Below are 20,094 nucleotides of genomic sequence, written 5' to 3' on the forward strand. Positions count from 1 at the left end.
ATTACGACACTCTTCAACTGTCGGCAGTCTCTGTTAATCAACAGCCGAGGTCGGCCTTTATGCTTTTGTGCTATACGTGTCCGTTCATATTTCCACTTTACTATAACATAGGAAAGAGTGGACCTAGGGATGTTTAGGAGTGTCAAAATCGGGCGTACAGACGTGTGACACAAGTGAGACCAAATCACCTGGCCATGTACGAAGTCCGTGAATTCCGCGGAGAGCCCCATTCTGCTCTCTCACGATGTCTAATGATAACTGAGGTCGCTGATACGGAGTACCTGGCAGTAGGTGGCAGCACAATACACCTAATATGAAAAACGTACGTTTCTGTGGGTGTCCGGATACTTTTGATCGCATAGTGTGTGTTTGGTTTCCGAAATGATGAAGGTGAATCTGTAAAGACACGTAACTACAAAATTATGCGAATAAAACCTAGAACACTGATTTTCTTGGTTATACTAGTAAAAACATTATGGAGCACTCTATCAAAGAAAGTGAAATCCGTAAATACTGAGCAAAATCGGGCGCCATTTGGACAAGTTCTTCTCAAGTTCAGTATAAAATGGTGTCGGGAAAGATTTGGCCAATATGAGGCGAAACGATCGTTATACATACCAAGAACATTAATGAATATTTAAGAACGGAGAAATATCCACGGCACTCCCTAGCAACACCTTGGGTACATAAAACTCCGTGGACTTGCGGACAAGTGTATACTGGAGCCACGAAAAGACGTGTCAACACCGGCATAAGCGAACACAAAACGACACACCGAAAAATTGACGGTAACAGAAAATTTTTTTCTATATGGGAAGCCCTAAATAAAAACCAGTGAGACGAGAGTTTTAGAAATGACATCACGTTATCACGCACGAATGTATAGGGAGGCAATAGATATTCATAAACACTATAATAATTTTGAAAGAAAAGAAGAAGGTTTGAAGTCGGATAAAATATGGATGTCGACTTTGCACAAACAGAATGACAGTCGATTAATTTTAATCGAGACTGATGACACTCGGAATCATATGACGCATGATGGTGCCTTCTACGCGCTGTATAAGTCGAGAGTCTCTGAAGCCTTACTGGAAGTAGATGTTTTACCTCGGAAGATATCTCCCGAAGTTGGAGACGATACATCAGGAAGTACAGTGAAGTCTGGAAGTTTTAATTGAAGAAGCGCCGACAGTAGAAGCCTATACTGATTAAGCAGTGTTCCCGTAAGTAGAAAAAACAAAAAGATTTTGGCTAAATCATTAGAGAAACAGCTTATAGTATCAAATTCTATCCACGATATGACTAACTGCTCGCTTTGTAATCTCATAAGATTTCGTCTCTAACAGAACAATCGAGCACTAAGAACTTCCTACAATCAGGACGTTTAAGCATGCTGTAAATACCACGATGTGGAGATAGGCCAGCTGAAGCTTAAAAATCTAGCAGTTAGACGAATAAGGATTTAAAGCCTAATAAAAGAATTTATAGAATTTTCCTCTCTAGACACATCAGTAGCTGCATTCAAAATAAAATATCCTCTTTTCTGATAGAAAATGACCATCCAGCGCTTATGTAAGTGTTTGTTAACTGTGGCAATTTGTGTATTGGTCGACATTAGTCTACCAACGACTGTGCATCTATTGTAAATATTCTAGATGCTCCACGAATGTTGAATCAGTTCAATCGGATTGTGTACATGCGTAAAACGTGGTCTATAGAGAATTTTGAAGAACGAAAAAATTCAAAGTCGTCATCACGAGATCGCTGGTGAGACTCCAATTCAGTTACATTGTCTACTCAGTTTATTAAACACGAAGACACGGCCAGGTGCTACGGTTTCTGTAGGAAGTTCGATGCAAAGGACGAGCCTGCTGTGCCGTAGGAAGCTACTTCACATCTCCGCTACGATCGCCTTCCAGTGCCCCTATTTTTGGTCCTCATTGCACATTGCGATGGTCCTACTGACATAGAATATTCTTGGGTACCAGGTTTTGCTGACGCACTTGGAGATTCTGTGGAGCTTTATAGAGTGAATTAAAAAACTAAATATAATATTCATAATAACGTGGATTCCGGAAACAGCGATCGTGTGAGACCCAACTCGCTTTATTTGTTCATGAGACCCAGAAAATATTAGATACCGGCTCCAAGGTAGATGCCATATTCCTTGACTTCCGGAAGGCGTTCGATACAGTTCCGCACTGTCGGCTGATAAACAAAGTAAGAGCCTACGGAATATCAGGCCAGCTGTGTGGCTGGATTGAAGAGCTTTTAGCAAACAGAACATAGCATGTTGTTCTCAATAGAGAGACGTCTACAGACGGTAAAATAATCACTGGCGTGCCACAGGGGAGTGTTACGGGACCATTGTTTTTCACAATATATATAGATGACTTTGCAGAAAGTTCCATGCGGGTTTTCGCGGATGATGCTGTAGTATACTGGGTAGTTGCAGCATTAGAAAATTCCAGCGAAATGCAGGAAGATCTCCAGTGGATAGGCACTTGGTGCACGGAGTGGCAACTGACCCTTAACATAGACAAATGTAATATATTGCGAATACATAGAAAGAAGGATCCTTTATTGTATGATACCGGAACAAACACTGGTCACAGTTACTTCTGTAAAATATCTGGGAGTATGGATACGGAACAAATTGAAGTGGTATGATCTTATAAAATTGATTGTTGGTAAGGCGGGTGCCAGATTGAGATTCATTGGGAATGACCTTAGAAAGGAGGTGGGTTACAAAACACTCGTTCGGCCTATACTTGAGTATTGGTCATCAGTGTGGGATCCGTACCATGTCGGGTTGAAGGAGGAGATAGAGAAGATCCAAAGAAGAGCGGCGCGTTTCGCCACAGGGTTATTTGGCAAGCGTGATAGCGTTACGGAGATGTTTACCAAATTCAAGTGGCAGACTCTCCAGGAGAGGCGCTCTGTATCGTGGTGTAGCTTCGAGAGGGTGTGTTTCTGGTTGAGGTATCGAATATATTGCTTCCCCCTACTTATACCTCCCGAGTAGATTACGAATGTAAAATTAGAGAGATTCGAGCACGCAAGGGGTCTTTCCGGCAGTCGTTCTTGCCGCGAACCATACGCGCCTGGAACAGGAAAGGGAGGTAATGACTGTGGCACGTAAAGTGCCGTCCGCCACACACCGTTGCGTTGGTTGTAGAGTATAAATGTAGATGTAGATGTAGATCTAGGCAAAAAAAAAATAGTGTTAGATCATCAGATAGGAGTACGGGAATAGCTATTATGGACGCTATGATAATAACAAAATAGCAACATGTATTTTTGTGACCTCTCTTTTGAATGGCGCATTTGGAAAATATCATCATCAAATTTCCTTAATTGTATCTGACGATGATGTTTTCGAAACACGTCATTAAAAAGAGTGGCCACAAAAATACCTGTGGCTATTTTACTATTATGATAGCGTCCATAATAGCTATTCCCGTACTCCTTACACGTATCAACATTGGCGCGCACCTCATTCGCGATTTTACATCGCAAATCAAACAACACTTCTAACGGTCAAATGTTCAAATGCCAGGACATTTAACGAGAGAGAGCTATTTACATTGTGACTACGTGTACATGCCAGGAAACATTGCAACAGTCCAGATTACTGTTAGGCAGCGCTGATAACATCGTCCAAGTGGTTTCCCTTCAGCACCACACGAATATTCGTTAAACGCCGCTAATTCTCTCCGTGTCGGGACCGCGAAAAAAAGCGCGGTTAATGAGCCGCTAAGTACGGCAAACACGGATTGGCACACACGCAAAGTATATGTCAACAACATAGCCAAAGGTCCTCTTCCGGACAGCGGCGATACGGTGTCAACAAACGGTGCGCCGGTAGTGTTTCGCCACCTCCGTCACTCATCGTCAGTGCTCGTTAGCGGCACGCCGGGCAGCTGGTGGCCCGTTTCCATTAACTGCAGCCGGCGCCAAAGCTCCGTAATTAAAAAGCCGCGCGCCGGGGGCGGTGGCGGCAGCTCTCGCTGGAGGCGGCAGCGGTGGCGGCGGCGGCGGCGCCCCCAGAGCGTCTGTGCCGCGGCGTGGCCCAGTCGGTATTGAGCGGCCGGCTGGGCGGAGGCGGTGGGGGCGGAGGGGCGGCGCGCGCTGCGCGGCCGGAGCACCCGGGACCGGAGCGCCGGCAGTCGCGCGACGGCCGCCGCCGGACCGACAGCTGCAGACATGGCCGCCCCCGGAGGCGGAGGCGGAGGCGGAGGCGCGGCCGGAGGCGGCGGCGCCGTGGCCAGGGGCGGCGGCACGCTGCTCTTCCTGCTGCTGCTGGCGCTGCGAACAGGTCAGCCACCCCTCAGTCCGTGTCGGCGAGTGTCAGTGGCCCTCTGTGGTCGTCAGCTGGTGCGCCCTGGCGCCTGCCGACCACGTCCCTAGATATCGCGCCGGCGCACCCGAAGGAGCTTCTCTAGTGTGCTCACCTCTAGCGGATTCTTATACAAGCGCTAGAGCGTTTTTACTTTGCACTTTTAGGGTGTCTGTGAATATTCTTTCCAGCCGTGTTATGAACCTGTGTGCGTTGTCATCTCAAATTTCCCAACACGTCATCCTTCTAGTGATCCTAAGTACCAGAGAAACGTCAACAAAATTATTAGAAATGTGCATTCTCTATTCGGTACTTACATATCTCATACAAAACATCTCTCCATTTCGATAAGTGAACTGTCTTCGCCGAGTCATCTTGAAGATATGTGTCTAGTCATCACGATTTACTTGACCAATGTTTTCGTTATGGTGAAAAGGAATGCAGCGGAAGATTATACTAACACGAAAAGTGTTCGGGTTAGCTCTTTAGTCCCGATGAATTTTGCACAATACTTACAGTTATTTGCTGAAATGGGATGTATCATATATATATAATTACCTCGCCACCAATATTTTTTCATAACTGTTATCGTTGTAGTTTAATAAAACTTATATGGGAGAGTCAAGCGAACGTCCAAATGTACGTACTATATAATATAACACAACTTACTAATTTAATAACCAACGTTCATTCGTGTTTACGTTACAATTTCTTAACTTTTCTACATAATGTTTTCTTTTAGCATCAGTGAATTATTGTGTCTCAAACTCCATTTTCTTTCAATACGTTCGCGTTCTAGCGATGAGAAGCAAAAAAAGAGAGCTGTTCTTTAGTCTCACGAATTCTTCGGATTAATTTATTTCCAGGAATTTGCTGTTCATTTTTGCAACGATGTTTTTTTATTGTAGAATTGTATCAGAGTATTATTTTGTCTCTATTCCTGTATAGCTAGTAACACCATACATGTCATTGTTAATTATATCAATCCACCGTAACTGAAAATTGTATTGCCTGGTTGTGCTTTTATGATTCGTAAGTGTTAATCTGATACATATAAGGATTTATTATTTAAGTTCTACGACAGATGGATCATCAGGGTTAGAGGTGTATAACTAACACTATTATTTCTGTGAACTCATATTCTACACCACATAAATTTATAAACTGTACGGATTCTAATACGTTTCTTTTTTTCTATAATTCGCGACCCACGAAAATTCCATATTTGGACGTCTTAGATATCATATTATTAGTCCGTTTTTAGAGCGGTCGTATTAAAACATGTCGTACTATAATACGAACTCATAATGCGAGTCTGGATAATTAGCTACAAAGACCTTACGTGAATCGAGTTACTAAAACATTTCAACAAGTGACAAGAGTTAAAACAATTGGAATATATGCTCCTTGGGCCCTATGCTGTGATACATAGTATCTATTATCGTCTATGTCCTGGTTTGGTCGGTATTAATGAAATTCTAGAAGAAATCATCCAGAAATGAGCTTTCTTAGACAGACATTTGAAAAAGATATGACATTTGCGCAAATGTGTTAAAAGCACTGGTATCTCGTTAGTGCCAGCGATTCTTAGGTTTCTACCCACATGCATAAAAGTTTTACATCATCCAGAACAACATTCATTATCATATGAGAGCGTCATTGACGGTTCTGTAGTTACGAGCGTCGGTTATTTCTTGCAATAGCATGCGAATTGGCCGTGAGGATAGGTTGCAACTTGATGTGGTATAAATTATATGCATTACACACAGTATCCATAAGTTTTTCTACATTTTAATGTACGATCGTAGTCCTCGAAACACACTTCTTAATGGCTGAAACTGTTATTATAATAGCTACAGGTACGTTAAGGAATTAATATTTCTTTTAGGCAATAATATGCGTTACACCCAGTATCCATATGTTTTTCTACATTTTAATCTACGATCGTAGTCCTCGCAACTCACTTCTTAATGGCTGAAACTGTTACTATAATAGCTGCAGGTACGTTAAGGAATGAATAGTTCTTTTAGGCTCTTATTTTCTTATTGCCTCCTCTTAATTTCTTTCTTTGCTTTCATGTGTCGATAACTCGACACAGTTCTATGGTACTCCACACACGAAAATTACCTTATATTATCGTGTTATTTTCATATCATTAAGCTTTATGAGAAATACGCTGTGCCAAAAATTTAAAGAAATCTGCATTTTTCTTCTATTTATAAGCTTACGTGGGTTTAATCGTTAGTCTTTAGTTACTGCTGAGTATGCAAATTTGTTCTGCGTCAACTTGTTTTAGAGTAAAATATTATATATATTCATCCGAAATCGGATCGGATCGTCACATATGTTACTTGATCTAGAGATCTTTTTTTCAAAACATGTTTTGCGTTAGGAAGGACGTAGCTGCGGCTAGAACAAAAGGTATATCTTCGTCTGACAGAATTTTAAATGCGTCTAGGCTGCAGCCAGTGTGAAAGTGAATCTGAATTGGAAAACTGTAAATCCATGTTGACCTCCAGAATGAAGGCTACTGTTCTTCATATACAATTACAACAAAATATAACAACGCTACTTCAGCCATAACATGGCATTTGCACTTACTGTTAGTAAACCAATACTTTTGTAAATTTTAGATTTGTCTTGTCGACCACGACCCGTGACAATTAGAAAACCACCTCTAACATCTACTGCGTCATTATTGCAACAACCGTCGAAGGCAATAGCGGAATGCTTATTATTGCTGGAACATATGCAGAAAACGCATGGCCGTACCAGGTTCATTTGAGGATCGTCGACTGGAAAATGCCTGCAATATTTTGTCTTAATTAAGTGAGTGTGGAGTGCAGTGCGAAATGGAATCGTGGATGTGAAGTCAGACAGTAGTTACAAAATTATGTTCAAGGAGTCACGGTGCTTCATTCCGTTGCGTTTCATAGCTATTCTCTGGTGAGGACTTGGTAGCCGCCGGTATTTACACAGCGACGAATATTAAGCAGCGATGTGGTGCAGCAACCGTGGAAATAGAGAGAGCAGATCCCTTAGCGATAAAGCCCATCTGACTTCTGTGTAATCTAAAACAAGCACTTCTTCCTAAATTAATTCACCTCTCCACCGAATGCCTTGGAAAAGCGTGTAACAGCGTGTTAATTCTGCAATTAGACCCTGATAACCACGCAATTTCGACAGGTCATCGTGACGCCCTATATGAGGTCAATTGCGTGCGGTTTGCGGACGTCGTGGGATCAACAGGCAGCATTTCCGGCTGTTGTCGGTTTTGGAGGCCATTGGAGTGCTACTTCGTCTCATTCACGTAGCTCCTAATTTCGTCCCATGACTCTGAATTCACCCCGTTTCAGTCCTTCGGAACAAGGAACATCGCTCATAGCAACGGGAATTACACCCGAGTCCTCTGCTCAGCTTCAGAGCAGGGGGTAGCCAGTTGTGTGGAGATTTATTTTTCGTAGCTGCTACACTCTGCAGCTATTGCTGTCAGTCCTTTCACTTTGAACAGTACAACCGTTCTGGTTGACAATGGTGGTCTACAGGGTGTTAGGGAATTCCCATCACAAACGTCTTGTAGTTGTAGAGGGAAGTGAGTACATAATATTTTGAGTAGGAACCCACGTCCTGAAACGTACCGCTTCCGTTCTACGATAGGTTTCAATGCTGATCCAGAAAGCATCCACTTCTGCTTGAGGAACTGAATAACGCGCGACGCAATACAGTTACTAGGTAACAATTCGAAAGGAAATATAATGAAACAATCGTTTATCACTTAAGCACATTTGTTCATATTACCACTTATACATTATTCGAAAACAAAAAATAACCAACCTGATGTTTCAGCGTTAATTCAAATAAACGTGCTGAAGTGCTAAATGGATGTTTCGTTGTGCTTCTTTTCGGATTGTTACCTAATAACGTGATTGCGTCACGCCTAATTCAGTTCCTCAGTCGGAAATGAATGAGTTCAACATTAGAAATGACACGGCCATAGAACGATTCAGGATGTGGGTTCATATTCAATATACTACGTACTCACTCCCATCTACAATTCCTAGACTCAGCAACTTGATTTTCCGAAAACCTTGTATGTGCTGAGAATCATTACGTAGTAAATGACTGACTATATTCATATTATAACATACATTACATTTGTTACAGATTCCAACCACGAGTGGAACACTGAAACAATGATTGCTTACGAATTTTAGCTGTCTGTACCGTCCTATCTCCTTTCTGTTCGGGAGACATGTTACTGCGTCGTCTGACGTTGATTTAGGCGGAATATTCTACTTATTTCACCTATTTTCTACGAATCACAGACGCTACCTCGTGTACATCTAAGTCTACGAACATACTGTGGAAGCCACTGCGTACTTTATGGCGGAGAGTAACTTGTACCACTACAAGTAATTTCCTGTATAATCCTCTGTACGAGCCTTACTTTCTTATCTTCGTGGTCTTTAAGCGAAATGTACGCCGGCGTCACTTGAAAAGTTCTGCTTCGAATGTCGGTTCCATAATGTTTGGGGAAATGAACGTCTTCTTCCCTCTGGCGATTCCCGTTTGAGTTCACGAACCACCTCGGTAATACCTGCGTGTAGCATGCCTCTGAATTCTTCTGTGTCGGCCGTTAATTCGACCTGGTGAGCATCCCCCACACTCGATCAGCACTCTAGAATGAGTCGCACTATTGTTCGATACGCGATCTCCTTTATAGAAGAGCTACAGTTTTCCAAAATTCTGACAATAAATCTAAGTCCACTAACTGCCCTTTCTTCTACCGTCCTTACGTGCTCGTTGCATTTCATCTCGCTTTGACACGTTACGCCTAGATATTTAATAGACGTGACTGTGCCAAGCAACACACTACTAATGCCTTATTCGAATATTAAGGGGTTTGATTTTTCCTACTTATCTACATTAGCTTTAATTTAGAGCAAACTGCCATCGATCACAGGAACGACAAATGTTGTCTAAATCATTCTGTATCTCCGTAAAGCCACTCAACAAGGAGACTTTCCCTATACCGCAACGTCCCTACAATTATATTGCAATCAATCACTTCCACTGACTAACTCTAGATTCATACCATCCTGCATACAACTCCGTAGATCTGATGTATTCATTTAACATCCGTGTATCGATATTTAGTGCCCACTTGGCTCCGTTTGAGATTCATTAATTTGGTCGTGACCTATACCAGTTACGGTTCGCAACGCACACGTTTTTAGTTTTTCCACATTAAATTGTAGTTTCCCCGGTTGATAATCTATGCAGTTCCGAGTGAATATTGCTACAATTGTTATCCCATACCAGCAATATCTGCTATCGGATTAAGATTACATGTATCATTATATATCACTGATATATGACGTGTTCAATAATGGTCCTACGACATTTTCTGAGACGAGACTGGAATTTCTGTCGTTGCAGTAGATGAATCACCATCCATGATAACGACGTCAAGTAACTTGCCAAATCGCTAATTTGAGTAGGAGTTACTTTCTACTAGAAGTCAGTGTAGTACATAGCAAGGCGTTCTTCGTACTATTGACGCTGACTGGACACTCAGGTATTTTATTTTCCGTCTCATACTCTCTTATTACCGTGCGGTACCTTGTGCTCCGTTATCACCACGAAAGAAACCTCTTTCTTAACGTGAAATTTCTTCTATGTTGAAACTGACCGTGTTTTTCATATTATGAGCAATTCCGTAAGTGCATTACAACGTGACGGTAAAATTCTCCAAATTACCCAGGAACTATGAATGATTATTTCTGTTAGTATTATTTACTACGTGATAGTAACATTCTCCAAATTACCCAGGAACTATTAATGATTATTTGTGTTAGTATTAATTATTCCATTTATTTCGTATAACGTGCTTTCAGCCAGTTGGTTATCACGGTATCGGCGCCGCTGATGCGTACACTTTTATAGTGAAAGACCGGATAGTATCTCAGACAACAGTACAGTTGTAGTTTGCGTATACTGTCGAATATCGTCAGAATTTCGTTATTGATTCTGTGGTCTGATCCTTACGTCTGCCGTCCTCCCAATGATAGTAATATAAGACGCATTGAAAAATAAGCTTATAACAATGACCCCTACCAGTAAGTTCGCTCTTTGCTTCGTAATTCACGCAACCGTCCTCATACGAATGGCGCCGCACAGAGTCTATGAAAGTTTTATTCTGTTTGCAACTGAAAATCATTATTTTGAAAAGGGGAATAAAAATATTTAGTATAGATATCGTAAAGAGACAGGAATCTAAAATGTTGTGAATGTACTATTCTTGTGATGTGACAGAACCATTAGGGAAGGGTGTTGTACCTAGGGACTTTTCGGACTTTCGTCTCTAGTTAGACCTGTAATAGAAGTTTAATACATTTTTTACTACATTTTGAAATGACAGCATCCACTTTATGTGTGCTGCAGTCTTTTTCTAAGTTTACAAAATTAACTCCGAAAAAGTAAGGTTTGAAAATGTCATTAATTGTTCTAGGGTACAACATGGTCTTTACATAGTAACAAATATTCTGCTCAAATTTAAAAGTGTTAAATCGAGAAAATTTTGTCAGTGTATTATCTAGCATTTTATGTGTTAACTAATTGCTATTACCAATAATCAGTGAGTAATATTCAATTAATAGGAAGAATTATCAGGAAACCAGTTACAAGCTAACAAACGTTTTGAAATAGAAGCTGCTAGCAACAAAGAAAAAATTTCCATTTTCAAGATTGGGAAATTGTTAAGACAATAGAAAATCTCAGTTCATTAGTATCCCTTGATCAATGGTAGACCATCTTTCGTTTCAGTGGACGTGGTGTGGCAAAGTTAAGCACACATTGTGCAACTAGGTTTAAAAATACAGACAGTTTTACTCATCATACAATTCTGTAACTGAAAAACTAAAAGTATCCTCCCAATAACTTTAATATGTTATGCTGCACTTAAATATACGGAGTTCATCACATTTTCAAATGCTGCAAAAACGCGACATTAACCCTCATAACAACAAAAACAGTAGAAAATTCCGGAAACTGTTTGTGGTGGTTTGCAGTGCGTATTTCTTCATGTGATTTGCAAATCACTCATTAGATGGTAGCGTCTACTGGGAAACATCATGTGTTCCTAGGTACACTATCCTCTAGGTACGACACCGTCCGCCACTGAACTTGGGAATGTGATATTTCTCTTCAAATGGTTTTGCATATTTCCTCTTGGACCTGTCGCAGCGTTTGGCATAGTAGAACAAACTAGTGTAGGTCGGCAAAGTGACAGGTACATTCCGTTTATAGAGACTGTCCTTACCTGTTACTCTTTGGAAAGAACATGGGTTAATAGCACTTTTTTATCGGCAGACCCCAGTAACCTGTGCAGTCTTGAGATTTCATGGCGTTCATTTCATAAATTCCTAGCACCGGTGGCAATATTGGCTAAAATTCCAATAAACAGAACGTCTCGGGCCTTTTCCTTTGTGTAGTCGGTCGTTAGGTACTCCATGCGTCAGAAGCAAGTTGTTTACGGCAGTGCAATCATTACAATGGAGACTTTCAAACTTTGCATCAACATTTATACACCGCAAGCCGTCATACTGCGTGTAGCAGAGGATACATAGCCCACCACTTTCATTTACCACATTCCGATATCTCAGAAAATGGCAATAGATGAGAAAGAGTTTCGGCCAGCGAACGCAAAGGGACCAGTTTCTCTCGTGTTTCCGGTATCGTCCTACCTTCGGGGAAAAAATATACGTGTTCGACTCCTGGATTTCTCAAATTCTACTGTAAAATACTTGTCGACGCGCAACAGTTCTTTTGCCTACTGGAATTGGGATATCATCCTCATGACATAGAGACGCTTTCCAATCGAACCGGCAGCGAACACGAAGCTATGCGTGAGGTATTCTTAGGCTCTTCTGTGCTAAGTAATGTGGTAAGTGTCCCAGACAGACGAGTAGGAGTGGGCAACAAGTCGGAAGAGGATTTTCTCAACAAGCACACAGCTAGCAACTAATGAACGGGTACCAACGTACTGCGTTGAACTTTCTTGGTGATTGGAGGACATCATAGTAGATCTCGTGGTGGGCAACGTTGAAGCTGGATGAGACAGTTCCCAGAAGATGCTGTTGTTTTTAGGGAATATGCCACTCCATAAAAAAAGTAGCGAAATAGAGCAAGACTTCTAGAAGATTGAGGATTAACGCGCGGACTGTCATTTGACATTCAACATGAACAAACGTAAAGTATCGTATATAAATAGATAAAAGTACCAATTTTAGTTTGACTTCAAGATTTAAAACAGCCGTAACTGTTAGAATACACTAACTTTTTCTTCTTACCAGGAACGTATTGGATGTGGCACGGAGTTCCTTCTTCAACCTGTGAAGGATATGCCGTTTGTGCACCTTTATTGTGTGTACAACTCCGACGGATAGTTATCTTGCGCGATGGTGTTTGTGCAGCATTCACAGTGATGGAGCTGATATGAGTAAATATGGCCCAGAGCTAACACGTAACCACGTCCCCTCATATCCCACCACAACTGGACTTACAGCTAAAAGTCACCGTTTATCTTTCATACGGCCAACAACACGATTAAATGGACTCGTTGCTACAAGTATGGGTGGATTTAAATTTTTTGTTGGTTACTGGGTGCTTCGACAAAGAGCCGGTTCATCACTACCGTATCTCAGCGTTCACTGGATTTTTAGATTGTGCTTTTCAATAGCATCAGTCCTCTGCTCGTGTATGCTAACTTACACCATTCGTTTATTTGTCTATTCAAAATACACATAGTTCCGGCAAATCTTAGACCAACAGCCTTGCCTGAGATTGGACAGTAATCGGCGACTTCGGGTTACGAAGTAATAACGCTGCCTCGAGAGTCGAAGTCACCAGGTATTCGCTCGTTTCGGGTTAATTACTGCGCACAAAGTTACTTCCGACAACACTTCTCCATCCCCACAACACCACCCCTGGGTTCCAGCCCGCCACGCCCAGGTCATATTGAAACGTGTAAAAGACGTCGCCCAAATGGAGACAGAGAAACAGAACGCGGTTAAATTATTATTTATGACCGGTGGGCTCTGCGTCATACACGTAATGTCGATTTCGGTTTTTGACTATTATCTACAGTGGAATTTTTATATTTCTGCATTATTGTTGTCAACTATTGTTGCCAAATTCCTTTAGTTAATTTTGTCGTATGGCCGTCGGAAGACGGTTGAGACATTTTCTCTTAAAGATGCATTTGTGCTGGTGGTCTGCAACATTTTGTGAGAGTTTCTTCGTCCTTTACAATATCGTGAAGCAGCTGTTACTAACATTCATAAAACAGAGAGCAATATTTACCATTTTGGAACGTAAAGATAATACAAATTCTCGTTAGAATAAACGACAGGCAGCAAAGAGTTCGTTAATACGCATTTCAGCCAAACAGCTTGTAATATTCTAATTCAGTCAGTAGTCTATATAATTAAACGTCAGACCAAGTAAGCAGATTTTCGGCATAAATGTTAACTGTTACTGTACTACTAAACATCATCTGAAAGAAATAATTATGAACAGACTGTGTTTTCTTTCTTTCTTTCTTTCTTACTTCTCATTGCCTTAGATCGGGATTGTGATGTGATGACGAACACATATTTTTTAGCTATTTCCGTCATTTATTAACATTAGATCAGCTGTTGAACGACACAGATTCTACAGACGAATAAGACAAACGGCAAACATCTCCATAAGAGTGACATGGTAATTTCGAGATTTAATCACAGATTAAATTTCATAGTTTTTTAGAAGATGAAAGCTAAACACGGCCTCTCAATGTAGTGCGCAACGCCCATGTTCATAACCTCGCGTCTCCCACGCGAATTTTCGAGGAACGGAATGTTTTACTAACAATAATACTATTATTACCATATTCATTATTAGAAAAGTAAGCATTTTTAGGTACCGGAGAATTGGGTTCACAACAATATGGTGCTGGTTATTTAAATCTTATTACATTTTGGAAAAGAAAATTCTAGTTGAACATCGCTTCGTCCTTGTTCTTTGCATTTGCGTAAATTCTTCCCGCCGCGCTGAGTGGCCGCGCGGTTTGAGGTGTCATGTCACGGTTCGCGCGGTCCCTCCCGCCGGAGGTTTGAGTCCGCCCTCGGGCATGGGTGTGTGTGTTGTTCTTAGCATGGGTCAGTTTAAGTTAGTTCAAAAAATGGTTCAAATGGCTCTGAGCACTATGGGACTTAACTTCTGTGGTCATCAGTCCCCAAGAACTTAGAACTACTTAAACCTAACTAACCTATGGACATCACACACATCCATGCCCGAGGCAGGATTCGAACCTGCGACCGTAGCAGTCCCGCGGTTCCGGACTGCGCACCTAGAACCACTAGACCACCGCGGCCGGCTTAAGTTAGTTCAAGTAATGTGTAAGCCTAGGGACTGATGACCTAAGCTATTTGGTCCCTTAGGAATTCACAAACATTTGAACATTTTGAACTATATTCCCACAGGCTGAAATGCTGTCTTTTTGCTCGAAGCGCAAAAGCTCTCATATATTCTTCACAAATGGTTGTTGTCGTGAGTGTGTGACACCTTCTCGTTTACTTGCATATTTCATATAGCCCTAACATTGTAAACCCTTGTACATATGTTTTTCACTTTGCTGTTATGTTCTGACGCAGTCTTGATTTCAACGTACTGTTCGTTCTTAAAAGAAGTCCTGCAGTAGGATTCCGAAACCAGTTAGCAATTTAACATGATTTACTACTTTATACTGTCACGACGATCTTAATTTCGTAATAATATGCTATAGTTCCTCTGTCGTTCTTTTTCTGTTTCGTTTTTATAAATAATTCATCGATGACAGAATAACGCCTGCTTTTATCTGAGGCTGTTAATTTTCATTATTTCACACTAAGTCAAGGCATTTTAACGTTCTACTTGTTGACAACCTGAATAACGACATTAGAAAAATATCGATGTCCTGTACATACGAAACTTACGCTTGTCATTCTCCTTTGATGTCGTCGTATCTATGAGGAGCATTGCATTATAAGACTAGACTTCACTGTAAATTTAATAATCGGATATTGCGTGCTAATTTTTCAGCCACAGGACTGATTTCATCTTAGCAGTTTTTAGTATTTGACGCATCTTTTGTTCTTTTTTAGTACTTTATTTTATGCGTAATGTTCGATTTTTCTTTCATAAACTTTTGTTCTGCGTTTCAAGATGATTACCGAAATGTTATCCAATGTTCCAGGAAGCCAGTTGTTCAGTCCTTGGTCATTTCTTTTAAAAAGTACCCTTTGCTAAATAGTATAAAATAATTAAACATCAGGCTTATTCGATCATTTATAATTACGATGTTACTTCTTAAACAATTATTTTATTACTCCTGAGACGTTTTTCTATTATGTAAATGGTTTCATTCACTGGGATGTTTAGCGATAACAAAAGGCGAGATTTGAGCTTCTTTGCACGTCAGTCACATTGGCATACTCGGCAGAATATTTTTTTGTAATATTAGATAGGAAAAAATACCTGATGTTCTACAGAATTATATTTATTTGGTCACAAAACGGTTTCCGGCTTCTTAGGCCACCTTCAGGTGACAACTGAATGCAGAAAGACAGATATAATTATGTGACTTACACAGGTACGTTTTTGCACATAAGATAACATGGAGGTGAAATACGGGGTTTCATGACGTCACAAATATGAAGTCGACGTCCCGCCATGTTCCTTGCACCTAAAATTAGCTTCTTGCGGAAGTGTTTTCGTCGAAAAATGATCGGGTCATTTACGAGAATGCTAATCATTCTGATTGTATACTAAAGTGTAAACGAGTCACATTTCATTCGTGAATGGACTCGAAGACCACAACAACACAAATACATGAATTTTAGTTGAGTTGTTCACTTTTGTTGTTGTGGTTTTATTTATATCATTTGACGTAAGATTCACTGTCAGTACAAATCGAAAGGCTCTGTTCTCAGCATTTTCAGGATGAAGGCGTAGATTGCACATCACTTTCGTCAGCCTGTATTAAGGGGAATTCTGGAATACGATAGCAGACTTTTCACATCACATAATTCACATCTTGGTTATTCGAAAAGTGTAACGAAATGAAAGTTATCTTAACAAGGTCAAATGTGTTTTACCACTGGATCAAATATGCATTTGAGACCAGAGAAACGTGGTACAGTGCCTTCCTGTCACAGTATTATTCACAATAGCATTGTAACATTTAGCATTTAAAACAACTGTTGCGTGCACACCACAGAAATTAACCAGAAGAAGCAGTCCTAAATAGTAGTCTGCTAATATTTAGGGGTGTCTAGCATGGCGGCGCATTCAACATCGCAATGTACAGCCTATGTATGTAGCACTATCGCCCATTATTATACTTCCGAGGAAGATACAGAAAATTTCTTCTGTGTAAATAATATCTTTGTAAATCGCACTTAATTGTATCTGCGTCATTCAGTTGTCTCCTGAAGCTGGCCTCAGAAGTCGGACGCCGGTTCGTAGCTAAATGAAAATAATATCGCAGAACATCAGGTTTGTTTCCTATTTACCATTGTATTCATGTTATGCACAGCATGGAAGATATTCAGTTAATGTTAATGTTGTATGCTGTGTGAACGGTCATACGTATGTGTTTTCTCAGCTCAAACGGGTCATAACAATTTTAAAAAAGTCATGATTTAGAGTGATATTTGCGTGGAATAATAAAAGAAAATCAATGAGTCCTCCTGCGACATGAGTGTGCCTTTAGTTAAAAATAATTTTTAGTAAATGAAGAGTGGAAAATTGAAGCATTCCAAAATCCATTTTTTACAAAAACTGTTTTCAGGGCTGTTGTGTTCTCTGTACTCTGCTGCATGTCCCTACACTTGTTCCAAAAGCCAAATCATTGAGAAACAGTTGTAATTACTCCTTTCTAGATGCGCATGGTCTTTGTGCCAACCAATGCTTCCCTCGTGAGTTTCAATTGACACGCGTCGATGTCTTCGTTCCTCAAAATTTATTACACAATATTCTTAAGTCCTCTTAAGATATGAACACAGTCCATGTAATTTCAATGGATACAACCGACTTCCTGTTTTTGAAGATGCTACTGAAACACTGTTGTGAATCACGGGGTGTAGGATCTCCAAACCTGTCATCTCAGACTCGTACAACACATATAGCTATCATAAATTCTTACTCTTAGAACAGAAGAATGGAAAAATGTCAAAGTATTCAAAAATGGAAACACCATGGCTGAATTGTTTCATATTGTAATTAATCTGAATGGCCAACCATGGTTATTAGTCGCAAAGCGAGGACCTCTTGGCGATGTCGGCATTTCTTCAATGACACTGGTTGTTCAACAGCAAAAGGATGAAGATCTGTAAGAAGCGAATGTCGGTGCTCAGATATTTTTCTTGCATTTAATTGTGTTAATCTCTTGAAAAAATTAAAAAGTTGTGAGAAGTTGTTTTTGTTGCCCACAGTTCTGCTAGTTGCCACATTTACTGCTACACTTCTGTACCGGTAATAATCCAAATAAAAGTTAGTGCCTCAGTATTAATGACACTTTCTTACTGGCACTTAGAACCAGTCATTTCCGTGGTGACGAACATAGAATGTTCTTAAAACTCATTTATTTACTAATTCGTCTCATAACTTTTTGCGGTAGCGAGGTGAGTATTCATATTTCTATGCTATGAAAATTCCTTCTCAGTTCTTTTCCTACGAACAAGTTACACACATTTTTTTTTATTCTCCTGACAAACGTGAGATTAGGCATTTAGAACGCTTGAAATGTCACTCTTCATTTGTTTTTAGCTTGTATCATTTTACTAGGACACAAAGTTAACTGATTTATTAGCGTCGACGGTAGGAAAACTTGAGATATTTTCCACAGGTGCGTATCCTTGGTGTAACAACGGTGCATTTACAAAAAGAAGCGGTTAAAGAAGTAATAAAAGTTGATAATATCGTCCTGTGGTATCGAGCTACAGCGGTTTGTTACTTTAATTTCTGCACTTTTAGCTTATCATTAGTAGTTTCATACATATGTATTCTGATTTAATATTGTGGAAACTTGGTACTGCCCAATAAACATGTTTGTTTCGAGGATGGTAAGTGATGTCACAGTAACTTTAGTTGACGCTTGCCGTCAGTGTTATGATTCTGATAAATGCTTAAACCATCTATCTGAGGACTGCCTATTGTTTCCGAGTTAATTTGTGGCCTAAAATATTTCACTAGAGTTTCTATAACGTAAACTGTTTACTAACCTTTCCCAGGGCGTCCTTTCCATGTGACTATAATAATGAATGTTTTTTAAAAGTGGTTCAAATGGCTCTGAGCACTATGGGACTTAACATCTGAGGTCATCAGTCCCCTAGAACTTAGAACTGCTTAAACTTAGCTAACCTAAGGACATCACACACTTCCATGCCCGAGGCAGGATTCGAACCTGTGACCGTAGCGGTCGCGCGATTCCAGACTGAAACGCCTAGAACCACTCGGCCACAACGGCCGGCGAACTTTTTTTAGAAATCCGTACTCGAAGAGTATTACTCTGATAAAAGTGTCATTATGAAGGCAGAATAAATGTTTAGATGGCCCACAGCATACTAACTACTCGTTTTTAACAAAACACGCGTTCTGTAATAAATGAGATGTCCAGTGCCGTTTGATTAAGTACATCGAAAAATTACGACAGGTCTAACTAGAGTTAACACAGTTTGAAGAGATCACTCTCGTCCCCGTTTTTAAGATATCGTACAGATCTCGTTTCCTGTGTCATCGGGTGTAAAAGCTGTTGTACATCCCCCAGTAACCACTGAAGAAATGAAAAATTTTAGCCAGGTCCCAGGTCTTTCCAAAAATAAGATGTTGCTGTGTAGCGGCGATGTGCATTGACGCTGCCTAAGCTGTAAGATAGGTCTGAGTGGCTTTGAATTTATTTTGGAAGTATTTAAAATTACCTGAAAATACAAACTCGTTGCCTAGTGTTACATTCGGCGTACAGAGACTTTAACGTTGTATGATGACTTAAACTTAATACTCAGTCGCCAACAAAGTTATTTAAACAATATTTTATGAAGTTGTAGCGTAATGGTGGTCAACGTCAGGAACATGCGTCATTAAAATCTGTATTACTCTCAATAGTGACGGTTACTAGCCGACCGAAGTGGCCGTGCGCTTCTAGGCGCTACATTCTGGAGGCGAGCGACCGCTCCGGTCGCAGGTTCGAATCCTGCCTCTGGCATGGATGTGTATGATGTCCTTAGGTTAGTTAGGTTTAATTAGTTCTAAGTTCTAGGCGACTGATGACCTCAGATGTTAAGTCGCATAGTGCTCAGAGCCACTTGAACCATTTTTTGACGGATACTGAAGGAAAATTAACATTTTAAAATAAATGTAATATTTTGTTCAACAACAACATGTAATGATACCAGTTTGCAAAAAGTAATTATTTTATTTACAATGTGTTCGATATTATAATTCCTGTCTCTTATGCTGTCTGGATGAATGATGGGATGAATTCTGCATTCATATAAACTATTGATATTGTGAATAAGTGTGAGTGTGCGTGGGAATCTGATTGAGAAGCCTTGATGAGTAACATACAGGGGGAAAACGCTAATTGTAAGACAGGTAGTTTTCAATATTGTAGATACAGATAACGTACTTCACTCTTTCAAACGCATAAGGATGGGGTAAAATTGTTTTTATTTACT

At 40.3% G+C, this 20,094-nt stretch overlaps 1 protein-coding gene across 1 annotated transcript in view; it reads left to right on the plus strand.

Moving 5' to 3' along the window:
- The first annotated feature begins 4,206 nt into the window (after window positions 1-4,206).
- The window catches only part of LOC126188807 (zwei Ig domain protein zig-8-like), a 475,470-nt gene continuing 459,582 nt past the window's right edge, over window positions 4,207-20,094 (plus strand). The window contains exon 1 of the mRNA XM_049930420.1: window positions 4,207-4,318. Coding sequence (XP_049786377.1) covers window positions 4,207-4,318 — 112 coding nt within the window. The remainder of the gene's footprint in view (window positions 4,319-20,094) is intronic.

This window comes from Schistocerca cancellata, chromosome 5, assembly GCF_023864275.1.
Source record: "Schistocerca cancellata isolate TAMUIC-IGC-003103 chromosome 5, iqSchCanc2.1, whole genome shotgun sequence".
Classification (NCBI taxonomy): Eukaryota; Metazoa; Arthropoda; class Insecta; order Orthoptera; family Acrididae; genus Schistocerca; species Schistocerca cancellata.